Genomic DNA, 16032 nt, shown 5'->3' with positions numbered 1-16032 from the left:
TGGGTGGGTGCTATTGGGTTTAGAGCAACCTGGATCATCTGGGGTGGTCTCATCTAGAGATTTTCAGTTACATCAACAAAGACCCTTCTGCTTAACTATGCCTGCTCCAGAGTTTTGAGATGAGGATGTAGACACATTTGCAGCACCCACTGAGTGAACCGTAGCCATTTTAAATTTTCTTTAAATCTAATTTTCCCTCTTGCTTTTCCACCCCAAATCTCCCAGCTGTGAATGCTCTTCCAAGAGCAACCTCCAGGTACCTGCAGATGGCTGAGATACAGAGCCCGGAAGACAAGAACGATCTCACTTTTAGTAGGAACGGAGAGGTAAAGTGTCAAGGTGAGTCTAGGGAGTTCCCGTTTTAGGGGCCCTGTCTCGTCTCTGGAAAGTGGATGAACAGTAGGCATTCAACTGAAAATCAGAAGACAGCTCTGGTAGAGGGAGTCCACGTCCACTTGAGAACCAGGATGGCCTCTGTGAATGCTGCTAGAGGATTCTGTAAGTAAAGATGATGAAAGGATAGATGATGGACACATACGTAACAGACACATGGATGTGAGGAGATGATGATAGAGGGACGATAGAGAGGTGTTCAAGAGATGGATATGGAGATGAATGATAGATTGATCAATAGATAGATAATTGATAGACAAACATATAGATGGAGGAGAGAGAGACAGATGACAGATGATAGGTAGACTGTAGGCAGACACACAGCCTTTAGATCTCTCATACCCTTGCTGTTGCAGGCCAGCTGCTCTGCATTTAACATTGACATCTACTTATTTTATAAGAGACACCCAAAGCTGCTGAAAGAGGTCAAGCTCCCTCTGAGCATCTAGGAACGAATCTGTGAGGCCCCAAACTGTGCTAGTGAATTAGGTGGAAGACCCTCTTGAAGCCAACAGCAGCCTGCCTGTGTATCATTAATATAACATGAATGAGCTCACAAATCACTACAGGTGACTATTATAACAGGACAATGAGAGGCTTACTATGGAATGAGGCTACAGCCCAGGTGGACACCATCTAAAGCAAGGATCTAAAGCTGAATTTTAGGAGTGAGGCGATGTTGCTACCCTGGAGAAGAGACGAAGAGACCCATGCCAGGGCAACATGGGAGACTGTGAGCAACCAAGCTAGTCCTCCCTTTCTCCGATTCATGGTCTGAAGACGGAACACCCAGTGTGACTGTGTGTGGAGAAAGGGCTGTCTAGTGCCAAATGGTCAGCCTTGAAAATATACATACAAGTGACATTATATGAACTCAACGGATACACGCATATATTCATACCTAGATGCATGCCATAACAATTTTTAAAAAAGAGGCCATAAATTTGAAGGAGAGTTGCGGGGATATTTGGGAGGGTTTAGTGGGAGAAAAGAGAAGGGAGAAATGTTGTAGTAACATTATAAACTTAAAGTTTTTTTCAATGTTAAAGAAAAAATCAAATCTTGAAAAAAAAAAAGAAGGTAATAATAGTTGTGAGGTTGTATTAGCTTTCTGTCCCTATGGTGAAATACCTGACACGATGTACTTATCAAGTAAAAAGAGGTTTATACAGGTTACAATACTACAGCTTCAAGTTCGAGATAAGGTCCATGGGGCTCTGAAAAGGTGGCCTATCATGGTGACAGTGTGTGACAGGGCAACATATTGTGTCTTGAGCCAGGAAGAGACTAATATTCCACAAGAGTCTTCAAGGCCATGACCTAAGGATGACCCACTAAGACCCACCATGGTTCGTAAGTTTTCCCAACACCACCAGCCTAGGAAAGCACACCTTTCTATACGAGGGCCTTTGGAAGGTACTCAACATCCAAAGCACAGCGTAAGCCATAAGGCTGAGGCCTTCACCACTGGCAGTAATGATGGAGTCTGACAGTGGAACTTTGGGTAATTGATCATGGTGTTCCTGCAAGGAAAGTAGATGAAAAGCCTTCAAGATCCTTGCTTGATCTGTGTAGAGTCCAAGTGTAAAGTCAATAGAACGGTCCCAACTCCTTCATCAGTTCCAAGATCTGGACAGATCAGAGACACTCAGACTAATGACCTTAGAAGAGAAGAGACACCAGGGGAGAGGAGCAAGCTCACTTCTTTCTTGCACCCAGAAGAAAGGTCATGTGAGTACACAGCCAGAAGATGATCATGTGCAGGTCAGGAGGAGAGCCCTTGGCATCCCTGCTGGCCACAGAGCTGTGAGATCATAAATTTCTGTTGCTTGACGCAAAACTGTGGTATTCCATGAAGACAGCCCATGCAGCCAACTATAACAGAATCATGGAATCATGAAGGCTCAGTGCCCTTTCCATTCAGTGTGACCAATCTGCTCTTGGTCATCTTTGATGATTTTATAGTCCTTGGGTATGGCTGACAGGACCATTGGCCACAGAACCCATAGTTCTTATGGAATTTGCTTATGGTCTTAAAATGTACTAAGGACCCCAAAGAACTTTCATTTATGTAAATTCTAACCTTTCAAAAATTACCACATTAGAGATTAAAATTGAGAAAAAAATGTCTTGCTTATTTAAAAAGCAACAAACATATTAAATCTTCAAAAAGGAAACATTTTTAAATGAAAAATAACATATTCCAGACGATTTAATAAGAATAATGGAATCTAGCCTGAGGAGCCCAGCTGGTGGATGTTTGCCTCACGAGAATGAAGACTTGAACTGGATCCCCAGAACCCACACTTAAACGAGCAAGGATGGGGGCGCACACCTCCACTTCTAGCCCTGGGGAGCTGACGGTGTGGGGATAACTAGAGCTCACTGGCCGAGCTAGGCCACTCAGTGAGTTCTAGGCCAGCGAGTGGCTTTGTCATAAAAACAAAAGTGGGTGGCACCTGAGCAATGACATCTAGGCTCTTCCTTAGGCTTCCACATGCCCACGCCCCTACACATGTGCAGGTAAGATCTGTCTACCCCAACACACACACACACCTGCATACACATGTCTACATACTTAAGCTCTGCAAAGAATAGTGGTATCGTTTTATATTTTATAATCTCCTTAAGTAAGCTTATTCTGTTCTCTGATCTTCAGGCAAAGTTTATTAGGGTACACAATATATCACCACAGTAGACTTGGCTGGCCACTAATTCACAGAGATCCACCAGCCTCTGCCTCCCAAGTGCTGAGACTGAAGGCATGAACCACCATGCCTGGCCTCTGACTTTAATTCTTTACACAGACCAAGTCAGAATCTACTACTTTTTCTTCTTACTCTCCATGGAGGGATTGGTTATCAATTATCCCCAGTGCTATGCTTCCCGGAGCCAGGTTATAGTTAGTATTGCTTTATCTTGCCCCCACCACCTCCCCGCAGTCCTTATAGCATGTTACCTTTGCCACCCCTAAACCTGTCACCCCAGTTGGAGATGCTCAGACTTCTCCCAGGAGCTCACTTTTCAACACTATAGTGAAGGTCGTGCTCTCCATATCTTTGAGCGGATGAACATAGTCACATGACTTATCCACTGGAGTACTCTGATTTCCCTCTGCCATGGCCCTTTGCTTTGTAGGACATCAGAAAGCTCTAGCATTTCAACTCCACTTAGAGTAGAGCTACTTTGGGTCCACATTCTCGCCAAACAAAGTAAATTATTAGAACCATTTGACCACCCTCTCCACCACCACCACCCCTTGCCGCCCCCCCCCCCCCCCCAAGGCTAAAAAGATTCAATTTGGAGTCTCTGCTTGGTGAGTAAGTCCATATCAATTAGTTTGGCTGGATCCAATTACGTATTTCTTCTCCTTGATCCTACACCCGTAAGATCCACTCCCACACATGGTCCCCAGATTGCCATCATTAGAGTTTGGCAGAATCATTCAGTTGTTGTGGTGTCCATTATCCCCATTCGTGGGTTGTGTTTTGTACCTTACCCCTCCAGCAGCTGCTGGAACAGGAGCCTGGTTGTGTGTTTGGAAGGAAAGGGGCTACAGGGACAGGTTTGGGGACCCAGTAGTGTTGCGAAGGCAGCTTCCTCAAGGTGGCCTGAAGTTCTTCTTCAAGCACAGTTGGAAGGGCTGCTTGTCGTGCCATGGGAGGCTGTGCAGGATTTCAGAGTAATGCACTTAGCTGTACTGAAATGCCCTCACCCCCTGCACAGCCCTAGCCCCGTCTTTCGGGTCCTATTTCTTCCCAACTATGCTCTAGGCTTAACAAAGGGGACCCCTGCCTAGAGGCTGGGGACCCAATGACCCTGGAAACACCATTACCTGAAGAATTAGGCTTTCTTTTCCTTCAGGAAATAAATCTGGCTGTTCCAGGAAAATTCCTGATAGGGATGCAGCTTTCAGCTCCTTTATGGAGACAATGAGCTGACAATATAAAGTTTCTAAAGTCACCATTTTTTTTTTTATTGCCAAGTTCTCCATCACAGTAAGAAACATCCAACCCACCTCCATTACCTTTCTTATTTTGACTAAAATATCCGAATGCTAGTAACAAGTTAGTTCTCTGGAGCCTTCCATTAGCAGGCCGCTACAGGTACCTGCAAGGGATTAACTGAGCAGCTGTTTTCCTATAGAAAACAGTAGACTAGGTATGCCCTGGTCCTCTGGAAACAAGTTATCAGTGCTTTATATCCAATCAGGACAGAATTCATCCTCAGATAACTCAGGAACCGAGCCTGAGAACTCATCTTTAATATTTGGTCACTAGAATAGATGCTTAGAGCAGATGGCTAAGTCATTCTGTGCCAGTCTATTATCCTTGAGCTCCAGGTTCTAGGTCACTTGTCAGAGCAAGAACACCTGGGAGCTTCACTCATGACAGGACGGGCTGAATTTTGATGGCGCCTGCGTCCTTAGCGAGCAACATGCACTCAGGCACACACAAACGAAATGATCTGCCTAATGCCTTCTCTGCTCCTGTTCTCAGAGGCTCTCCATTGGCCACAGGACAGTCTAGACTCACTGGCATCTAGACCTCTATCCTCCTGCCCAATGTACCTCTCCTTTACTCACTGCTTTCAACGTTTAAGCCATGCAGAATAATCTAGTGTTCCCAAAATGGGAGCGGCAGGGTCCCCGGGTGCCTTGCTTTTCCTCTGCAGGAATTTCACTTAGGAATTGCCATCTCAACTGCTGGTTTTATGGTGAATTCTTTTCTGAGGTCTGCTGTTTGCCCTGTACCCGCCCACCCACGGATGTCTCTTCTGCGTGTTACACCGCAGGCAGGCTGACCAGGAATGCATCTCAAACATTGACCTGGGCATGAACTAACGGTAGCAAAAGTATAAATTCCTTAAAAGTGAGAGTAAACCCATACAGTGTCCTCTACAGTGTGGAAGTGGCCAAGCACACGTGAGACTCAAGAGCCTGATGTCCTTTCTCAGGTTCTTTTTGGGGGTTTTGGTGGAGTCAATTCCCTGGGTGGGGATCAAGTGGATCCCTGCCCCATGGACACATGGACCCTTATGTAACTTTGGATAATCTCCATATGCCTGGGCTGAACATTCCAACACATTATGAATATGTATGCTTGTCATGAAAACACTTGAGGCAGTAAACAGGAGTTTTCCTCTGACAGGTCACTTCAAGGCTGATTTCCCTTCACTGAGCTTGCCTCAATATGGGTTTTAGGCAGTTTTATCTTCCTTTCTTTCAAGAAGTGGCTGACTCTACATTGGCCCCAGGAAAGGAGGGGCTTGATGCTTCCCTACCAGGAAGTGGCAGCCCCAAAGCATGCTGGAGGATATCAGATGTTTCTACAATCACCTGTATCACGGGTGGAGCCTCTCTTCTCGTCTCTTCCACCATCTCCCCCTTCTGGGACAGAGTTCTTCCTACTCCATCCTAAACCCACCCAGGTTTAGGTCCTTCCCTCCACCTTCTGCTGAGAAGTGTCCATCTCATCCTACCCCAGGGTCCCTCTTAATCATCACTGTTCAGCAGCCCTGTTCAGCAGGTGCGCAACAGAGGTTCCAGGAGAGAATACAAATTTGATCTAAGACAAGCTGCAGTGGCCTCGTGAAGCAGGGTGATAAGGGGGCACCAAATCAAAGGTTCTCTTGAAAAGTCCCCCAGACACGTTGAAAGAAGCCCGCTGTTCCACCGAGGGGTGACCCTGAGTTCTGTGCCCTTGGGCGATTCACAACACAGAGCTTCCAAATTGCTTTCAGAGCTGGCAGCATGGACACATGCACATATCCTCATTACATGGTTTCTGTGTGCTGACAGAGTCCAAGAATTGACTCCTCATGAGTTTGTTTAAAGAGGAGACACTGCCCTTAGGCTAGGGCCTGTGACACCTGTGTTCACATTTCTCTCTCCTTCATTTTCCCATTGGAAGACAATGTGGACTGTTTAGTTTCTGCAGCCTACACTAAAGTCTCCTCTTGGTCATGTATTAGAGGCTTCCTCTGGAAAGCTTGGTATGATGTCTCTGGCCCAAGTGCAGAAGCACATCACATGACTGTGAATATGTTAATGTATTCATACTACTAACATTCACGCCACACAGAAAATGTAGGGCGCATTTCTAAGAGGCAACTGGCTTGGATTCCAATGTTGCCTTGGCTGCTGTTGGCCTAGCAACTTCCCTCTGCTTTCATGTCTTCATCTGTGACATGGGAATGGTCATCATGTCCAGCAAACAGGATTGGGTGGCTTGGATACCACAGAGAACACAAAATAAACTAGGGAGTTGTATTCTGTGACACAGTTCAGCAACATGTACACATTATTATATCTCCTTTCATGTATACTTTTTGTGTGTTTTAATTCTTCTACGGGAGCATCTTCAATATTTTTGATAACAAATTTGCTTTCATTTCAGTACCCTGCAGCTGTTTTGATATGGGATCTATGATCCCCAGATGTTATTGCCCTGGCTTTTTTTCTTTTCACTGGATCAGATGATCATAGGCAGACACCAGACAATGGAAAGGATGTGTGTGGGGAGGGAAAGAAGGAAGCCAGGACTGAACAAAGGCTTGAGGACTGGCTGGCTTTGGGGTGCTAGGCTGTCTGGTTGGAAGGAAGCCTGCAGAAGCTGGTTTTGAAGAAGGGGAGTATCCTCAGGGAGGGCGGCAGTGGCCTGCAGCCCTACAAGTAGTACCATATTGTGGATGAGGAAGGTCAGAAGACATGTTTTGATTCAAGTCAGGGAGTCCTTCCTCTGAACAGAAAAGAACATCACCAGTCCTGGCCAGTCTGCTTCTGGTGGCCTTTGCCTCTGTTGCCGGCATGGCTCAGACCTGGACCTTCTGTTGCCCGTTCTCTTTGAAAAGGTAGAGTGAGACCAATTTCTTAGATTTCTAAGGAGGGTCAATGAAATAGTGTTTGTGACATGAAGAAGAAAATAATGTGTCTTTTCCATTGTTGCCAGGTTGGCAGTGTGAGCTTAAATGGGTTTTGGAGCAAAGCTTAATACAAATTCAAATAATAATAGCTTTGCCTCAGCCCACAGAATCTCTTCATTCAGACATCCTTCATCCTTCACCTTCTGCCTTGTGTATCATCTCCAGACACCCGCCTCACCCAAAGCCCCAGTCTCTCCCATCATTGAGAATGCTCTTCACATCTAATTTACGACTGTTTCTCCCCATGCATGGCTGCCATATTGGATAGTTCTACCCTTGTGCTAACTATCACAGCATTCTTCATGTCATCCGTTACATGCTCGCTCCTGGCAATTCGTCAACAATTTAAAGAAGAGGCAAAGTTCAGGAATTTAGGGACTCTGCTGAGAAAAGCCATGGAAGGACCATGGAAAGGAGAAGAGCTGAGCCATGAACCTGTTTGAAGCTGGCAGGACTAGATTGGCCCTTCAGGGGGCACTGTGCAAAGATGACTAGGCCCACAGCCAGGACACTGGCTCCTTGTTTAAGCTCCAAGGCCTGGAACATGCTCCTGTGAATTAGACACAAAAGGCCAAGCAAAATAATATGATTCCTTTCAAAATTCAGGTTTCCATATTCTTCCTAATACTGGTGTGTGTGTGTGTGTGTGTGTGTGTGTGTGTGTGTGTGTGTGTACAAAGAAAGAAGGTTTCTCAACAGGGGATGGTGCTGGTGGGAAATCACAAGCCTGTGGGTCTGATTCTGCATGGGCATTTGCACTTTGCTCTTGGCAAGTGTCTGTTTCCTGCTAGAAGCATATGGGTTCCTGCCAATGCCAAAGCTATTGGACTTCTAAATATAGTGTAACAGATGTGGATGAGGACCATATTATTTTCTGCACTGCACAAAGGGTCTTTTTCTCTTCTTTTTTCTTTTTCTTTTTAACCCAGAAAAGCCAGACAGCAGCCCAGTTCTGGTTAGGCTCACCCATCTCAGTGTGGGACACTGGGGTTGGTCTCATGACTTTCAAGTGTTGATTCTTTTACACCAGATTTTTCTTAACCTGTGCTCTGGAAACAAGTGTCCTTGCCTAGACTCAAAAGCTATTCCTTAGGTCCTTAGAAAGGAATGTGGTGATGCTTGTGTTTTTCTTACAGAGTGGTTTCTCTGACTATCAAAATATCCACAAGTCAAGCATAGTATGAAACACTGACTGAAGGTACACACGGTTCTAGTGTGTGTGTGTGTGTGTGTGTGTGTGTGTGTGTGTGTGAGAGAGAGAGAGAGAGAGAGAGAGAGAGAGAGAGAGAGAGAGAGACAGAGACAGAGACAGAGACAGAAACAGAGCGAGCACTGGAGCCACAGGGCCCATGCTGTGTTTGGAGGCAAATGCAGTCATCTTAATTTATCACTACTCATCCCTGGCTAGCAGGTATCTAGCTGGTTTAACTGATGGGTTCTATGTACCCACCACTGTCCTAACACTGCTCTGCCACACCCACTGGTGACACTACACACTCCTGTTCTCAAGACTTGTGAATTTTACTTGATGTTGTGAATTTTACTCCTGATGCATATTTGTTCATCCAACAAACACCAAGGTGATTTTTCCTTGCCTTGTCCACCCAGTCCTTTCAAAGTGGGCAGCATTTCTGATAGCAGCAGTGCTGGGCAGTGGAAACACGGGCCCGTGATTAGTCCGAGGCAGAAGCCTGCTTATGGAATGTGACATCTATTTGGCAGAGCAGGGCGTCCACAGTGCAAGGTAAGGGTGGAGTCCGGGGGTAATCTGGAGACAGGCAGCACACGAGCTGCTGTTTCCAAGCTCCTAGGCTGTTAGTCAAGAGAACGGTGGCCTGCAGTTAAAGCTTCGAATAGGAATTTCACTTGGTTTTATATGAATGGATCAAATTCGGAAACTAAAAATGGTGCCTGATTTTACCTTCTATGGCTCCCTTTCCATTACTGCTGTAATGGGGATCTTGGGGAATATTATTATACCTTCCCCAGCAATCTAAGTTCTTCTTAGAGTCTAAAGTCATGTACCTTATCTCATGTCCTCTGAAGTCAAATCTAGTGTTAATAGAGTATATGAGACACTGGACAGGTGTCTGGTTCATCTCCTCTTTCTTAGTATCAAAGAAGTTATATGATCAAATATTAATACTAAAAGACTAAATACTTGTGGCTCTTTTATATATATTTAAAACACACAGTAAGAACATAAGAACATCTCAAATCATTTAAAAGGTTAAATGGGTTATCAACCAAAATCTTTGGAAATTTCATAAAATTTAAATATCTGCAAACAATTCAACCAAAAGGAAAGGGGGGGGGGTCAGAAACAAACTCCCAACATTTGGCCATAGAGGGCGCTTTACATGTGAACCAAATGGTATTACAACATCATCTTTCAGAGAACTAGTCACTACACCCCGTGAGAAAGAGTACAAGAGCAATATTGGAGACATCCCCCAATCCCGCAAACCCAGTTAGAACATTCCATCAAGAACTTTTCTGCCATGGGCTTTTGTTCATTGCATAAGCCACATTACATCTCCGCAGCGCAATGCCAAGCAGCCTTTGAGCTCTGTAAAGTAGGCTGGTGTCCATTCTATAAAAATATTAACTTACAGTACATAACACTGCTTAAATTTTAACCTGTACAGTTTTTCCCTCCCATGGGTGACACACATCAGTTTGTACAAGCCAGAAAAAAAAAATAACACTCATCTGGTTGTTTACATCTGGGATAATAGTCAACAGAGTCAACCAGAATTTGGTGTGATGGGAATAGTCTGAGAGTATCAATACAGTAGAACAGTAAGTACTGCAGTAACAATAGGCAGCCTTTAACAAGTGATACAAAATAAAATTGTCCTGGAGTTTTACTTATTAATTTATTTAGGCTGAAAAGATCTAGCTGAAAATGTCCTGCCAAATAGCCGACCAACTGATCCAGAAGTTTAGAGGTGCCGAGACTCGGCAACCTGCCGCACAACCCAAAACACTGGCGAAGTTCAGGGCTCTTCAAGTGCATGGCTTCAGTGTTACAAGTGCATTAATCACATTCCTTCAATTAGTTAATCCTCTAGACAGCTTTCTTTGTGTTTTGCATGCATCCTGTTCCGTTTTCATTAAGGGCATCTCTTCTTGAGGAACCATGGGCTTTGCTTTTCAATTTGTTTTTGTGATTTTTTTTTTTTGAATGTTTTGTTTAACTGTCAAAACCTCCAATACTCGGAACAAATGAACAGTAGCTGTGGTCTTACAGAAGAGGGCTGTGAGCATAATGCGAAATGAAATGAAGAGAGTGTCAGAGACAGTTTATAAAAATGGCACATTTATTGCTACAGAACGGTCATGTACATGACTTCATCGAATAACTACAGATGGGAACAGGTAATGGTCTAGACCAAGCTGGGTGGTTTGCCTCTTCAGGAAGTCCAGCACACAACCTGTTTGGACACTTCTACAAATCAGAAATACACCAAAAACATGAAAAATCGAGGCACTCAGCCACACATTGAAAACAAGGTGTAACTGTTTATCTTTTTTTTGAAATGTTTTCCCTTTTTTTTCTTTTTTTTTTTAACATTTTTTTAAAGTTTTTAATGCTGCAGCTATGTGTACAGTCGCAAAAAAAAAAAAAAAAAGAAAGAAAAAGTCTGCACTGCGACCCTACAACTAAAAACAAAAACAAAAAACCAAAAACAAACAAAAGAAGCTACCATACAGTTTCATCTCGGTAACACATGGTAAAATAACATCTTTTAAATAGTAAAATAAAGTAACAAACTTTTACTCATAATGATTCCAAAAATCTACAAAGAAGAAATATTCAGAATCTGACAATTTTTTTTGTAATATTCATGGTATAAAAGGATTGCTCCTGCGAAAAATAAGCCAAATATATTTTTTATTTTTAAATTTAGTTTTTTTTTCCTACTAGGGTGTACTACAGTCTATTTTATAGCAAAAGAGCACTAGACAGACAAAGCTTTATAACAAAAAGCCAGGCACTGATACATGGTAAATCTCTGCTTTTTTTTTTTCTTATCTTCACTTAATTGCATCACAAGTAACAAGAATGAAAAAGGCCACAGTTCATATATTTCACCATTACATATGTCTATAATACTTGAAATGAGCATATGGCAAAACAGCACTGCACAGAGATGAGTCACTTCAAGTCCCATGAGAAAGAACATCTTGAAAGAAAACAAACATAACCAAAGCAAAATCAAGAAGAGGCCCAAAGGCCTTGGTGCCCCATTGTCTTGGAATTCATCATATTCCGTCTTCACCTCTTTATTTATTTATTTTTTAAAATTTATTTAATTTTTGCTTCCAGTCAGTCGGCAGACTACATTTTTTTTTTGTGCTTGTTTATGCTGAATCGTTTCATTCCTGACTTAAGTTCAGTTTTGGACACAGATCATATTCTGCCTGTTGGATGCAAAGATGAAAAAAAAATCCTCTTACCCCCAAGTCTCAGTTCGACTCCCTCCCACTTCTCAACCCCTCATCAAAACAAAGATCACAAATAATAATAATAATTATTATAAAAAAATCAAGAGATGGGAAAAATGTGGAAAAACAAAACAGAACCAGGAATCGGAAGACTGAGTCAGAATCAGTTGTACGACTGGGTGATCTGAGAGTTGTATGAGCATTAGTGTTCCTCATAGCTACACAGAAGACAAATGGTAAGAACTCCTAGATGGATAGATCCCTAACTCTGCATATTCATAAAGTACTTGAATGTGGAGGTGGATCAACTGTTCCAAGTTGCTTTCAAAGTCTGAGCCTCTAAACTGATCCCTAGCCTATGCATTACCACACCATATATATCTAGTGTAGTCTGGACCCTTATGAAATGTTTGTATAGTATTTTAATCCTGTCTTCTGCTAAGTTGCCTTCAAAAATCCAGTGCAGGAATACCAATATCTTACCTGGGTTTGATAATTACAAAATAACAACAAGAAAAAACACATTAAGAAGGCCACATTCCCTTTCTTCTTCTTTTCTTTTAAACTGGAGATACAACCCAATTACTACAGAGAGGGTCAGATCATGTTTCTCCACCAAGCAGAATGCAGCCAGCAGCTTCTGGTGGCCTTTAGAGAGCCTTTTGCTTATTTCCAAAAGGAATTTGACAATAGCCGTATTACATTACCAAGTAATGAATACATCAAAGCTGGTGAACAAGAAATTGCAGCTTTTCCTCTGTTTGAGTGAGAACAGAATATAAAAGCACCAATTGAAAAAAAAATCAAATGACTAATTTAATTTTTTGCTTTCTTTACAGATTGGAAAAACTTTAATTCAGCTTTAGTAAGCACCTTTACGATAACATGTATCAAAAGTGCCATTCTGAAAATGTACATCAATGCAGGGAGTATTTCCAGTTCCCTAAAGAGTAAACACCATAGTCTCTTCTATACACTTATCCTGAATGTGATCAGAGTATACCTGCTTCCTATATAATAATAATGTTCCTAGGGATACCCGCCTTGGTAGACTATACAAAGTGAGTGCAGAATGGATCACGAAAAGGAAATCTTCAACATGGGGGAGGGAACAAGTACACATGGTTTCCATCATTTAGGGAGGAGGGGAGTGTACATTATTGTCTTCCATGCCCTTCTTTGAGCCCCTTTGTTTGCACGTTTCACAGGAAAGCCCCCGAAGAACTTTTCATGAAATTTGATTTCTGCTATTCTCCTACGTTTTCAATCCACCTCCACATTTTAGGAACTTATCAACAAATCAAAGCATTTTAGTTTTATCACTACTGAACATATTTACAGTTTTCAACACACACACACACATTCATACACACACACACACACACACACACACACACACAGCTAATCAAAATGTTTATGGGTTTGTAAAAGGTGACCACGTGATAACTATCTTATTTGTTCTTACATTTTCGGAAATGAACATAAATTTCAGATTCTTGTAGCTCACTATTTCATTTAAATGACTTTAAAAAAAAAAAAAACCACACAGTTTAGAAAGCAAAAAAACAAAAAACCTGATACAATGTATTAAAACACATAATAACAAGAGTCTACATGTAAAAATATAACTTTTACATACACAGTTTCAAAATAATGATAGGTTTGCCATTGGTTGCATAAAATTTACAAATGTGTTTCATCACTACGTAACTGGTAAAACAGGACAACGGATGGGGCATTTAGACCATTTCCATGGATTTATGGCATTTACTCAGTGCTGATAGGTGGAAAAAACTACTTCAACAGGGATTTTTTTTTCTTAATACATGCCAAGATTGTGTGGCTGTAAAAATAGAAACCAGTTAGAGACGAAAGGATGCTGACAGATGCTTAAGAAGAAGCACTACTGTTTACTGCACTACACACCAAAGTCAACCATTAGGAAGATTTCGGATGGGAATTGGTTCAATTGTGCCCAGAGTCAACGCTAGCTATCTGATGAGTTGCTGTGCCATAGTTTGATCTATGTTTCTATCAAATGTTAAGTATAAACTTCATTCATACTGGCCAGAGAATACTGCACTACCCCTCCTCATAAAAGTGCAACTTAATGCTTCAGGACTTATAAGGCTTGTTATAATGCTGCATGATTGGTTGGCATTTTTCAGACGAAGGAGGAGGCAAGTAAGTCATCTACTTTTTAGTAAACCCATTTTGAAAAAAAAAGAAAGAAAGAAAGAAAGAAAGAAAGAAAGCAACAAAATCAATCAGCTTGGTCACACTACTTGCAATTTTCTCATTTGACGGTTTTTGAACTTGACTCTTTTTTTTTTTTTTTTTAAAGTTTTTGTATTTTTTCCAAAAATCTGACCATGTATTCAGAAACGCCTCACTGCACACTACTTCGGCTACACAGGTAGGTAACACTTGAATCGTTTTGTTAAATCACAGCCACTTTGATTATGTTATGTTTCCGATGATATAAACATTGGAAGGCACAGTGGTAACATTGTAGCATTCTAACCGTGTACCTCTGAAAATCCCAGGAGAGGGTCGCAAGGGCAGCGCCACAAGCCGGACAAACTCTTTTTTGCCTTGCCTGGGCAATGCTGCATGTAATTTCTACACATGATGTGATTTTTTAAGTCCTGTGTTCCCAAAAGACTGGAGAAACAACTTTCTACTATTTATGAATGAGAAGCAACATCAGGGTCAGCACTCCGTCCTGCACCGCCCCTCCGGAAGCAGAGTTGGCACTACAGGTTACGATAACAAACTGGGGAAAGGGACAAAAATCAGACAAAAAAAAATTCCATATTTACAGTAAAATCTTTCTTTTAAAAAAGTTAATCAGTACTATTTTTTTACAGGAGAAAAAAGTCTGAAACAAATGAACAAAAGCTTACCATAGTCACTAAATTTTTAATATATATTTATATATATATTTATATATATATTTGTCATAGGTCTATAACATCCATCTGTCCCTCCTACCCTAAGGAATGGCTAATGTCATCACTTGGTTGCCATCAGGACGTTTGCTGGTTTTGTTATGAGGGTAGCCGGGCTTCCCCTATCCAATATCCGGTCATTAGAAACACTAGCTGACTTGAATACCAACAAAAACGTTCATGTCGTTTTCTTCAGAAGTACACTTTTTCATTATTGCAAGTTTACAATTTTTTTTTAAATTAAATATTTTTTTCAGACTTACAAATTAATTATATTTTTTTTTTCCAAAAGAAGTTTAGGCACAAATGCATTGCTCCACAGTGTGGAAGGATTGCCATTCAGTCTCTGGGCTGTGTCTCAGCCTGTACATACCGCTTCGCACATTCAGAATGATATGTTAAAGAAGTCGCCCCTCAAGTTGCACTTTTTTTCTTTCTTTCTTTCTTTCATTTTTTTTGTTTGTTTTTCTGCTTTTTGATAATTGGGAATGCTGAAACCTCTTGCGTCTGCGATTCATAACTACTCAGACTTGTCTTATATTACAAAAAAAGGGGGTAAGGAGCAGTGTTTATGTGGGTTTAGGATAATACAGCTGTTAAGGAAGTGGTCTCTTGTTTTAATGAAGCAAGGTGGCAACTTGGACCTGAGAAAGGAAAAGGAGAAAAAAAATATAATTAATATGGTGATAGGAAAATATTTTTTTTTAATTTTTATTTTTTAAGCCCCCTTTTTTCAAGAAAAGAAAAAAATACTGGCTAATCTGGGTAGTTCCAGTTGCTTGTGGCTTGTGTGCCACTGAGAGCCGTGGGCAGGCACTGAGAGCGGACGACAGACCCAGCATACCCTTTCACATCTGTCCCATGTGATTCGCTGCGTCTCCCATCCCAGGGTGTGGACCAGCCAAGGACAGAGGGGGAGGCTCTGAGGACACTTTCTCTTCCTCCCTTCTTTTCAGGCAGGCAGCTTTCGGGTTCAGATTCCTTTCTGTGGGATGGGAAGGCACAAGGCATCCAGTCAGCAGGGCTCGGCAGAGGGTGGAGAAGCACTCCCATGTCCATGCCAGACACTCAGACTCCATTTCACATGGCAGGAGGAGGGGATGGTACGCTGGTGGGCAACGCATTCACTGCACACAGAATCTGAACTGTACAGCATGGAGGCGGGCAGAATGGCTTAGGCCTAAAGTCCCTGCACTTGAGAGGCAGAGCCAGGAAAACTGTAAATTTAAGGTCAGTCTCTGCTATACATAGTTTTAGGCTAGACTGGGTTATACAATAAGACCCTTCCTCAAAACAATGACAACAATGATTT

General features: G+C 42.1%; 1 protein-coding gene across 28 annotated transcripts in view; it reads right to left on the bottom strand.

Moving 5' to 3' along the window:
- Window positions 1–13230: 13230 nt before the first annotated feature.
- Window positions 13231–16032, bottom strand: part of Tcf4 (transcription factor 4) — a 345993-nt gene continuing 343191 nt past the window's right edge. For 18 of the 28 annotated variants that reach the window (XM_028864673.2, XM_028864682.2, XM_028864699.2 and 15 more), the window contains 2 exons: window positions 15565–15705; window positions 13231–15364 (listed from right to left, as the gene is read on the bottom strand). In XM_028864673.2, the coding sequence (XP_028720506.1) occupies window positions 15569–15705 (137 nt within the window). In that variant the 3' untranslated portion in view covers window positions 13231–15364; window positions 15565–15568. The remainder of the gene's footprint in view (window positions 15365–15564; window positions 15706–16032) is intronic. The other 10 variants (XM_028864674.2, XM_028864675.2, XM_037197189.1 and 7 more) reach the window with 1 other exon arrangement.

This window comes from Peromyscus leucopus, chromosome 19 (genome assembly GCF_004664715.2).
Source record: "Peromyscus leucopus breed LL Stock chromosome 19, UCI_PerLeu_2.1, whole genome shotgun sequence".
Classification (NCBI taxonomy): Eukaryota; Metazoa; Chordata; class Mammalia; order Rodentia; family Cricetidae; genus Peromyscus; species Peromyscus leucopus.
Note: the sequence above shows the minus strand (reverse complement) of the source record. Positions and strands in the feature narration are given on the sequence as shown.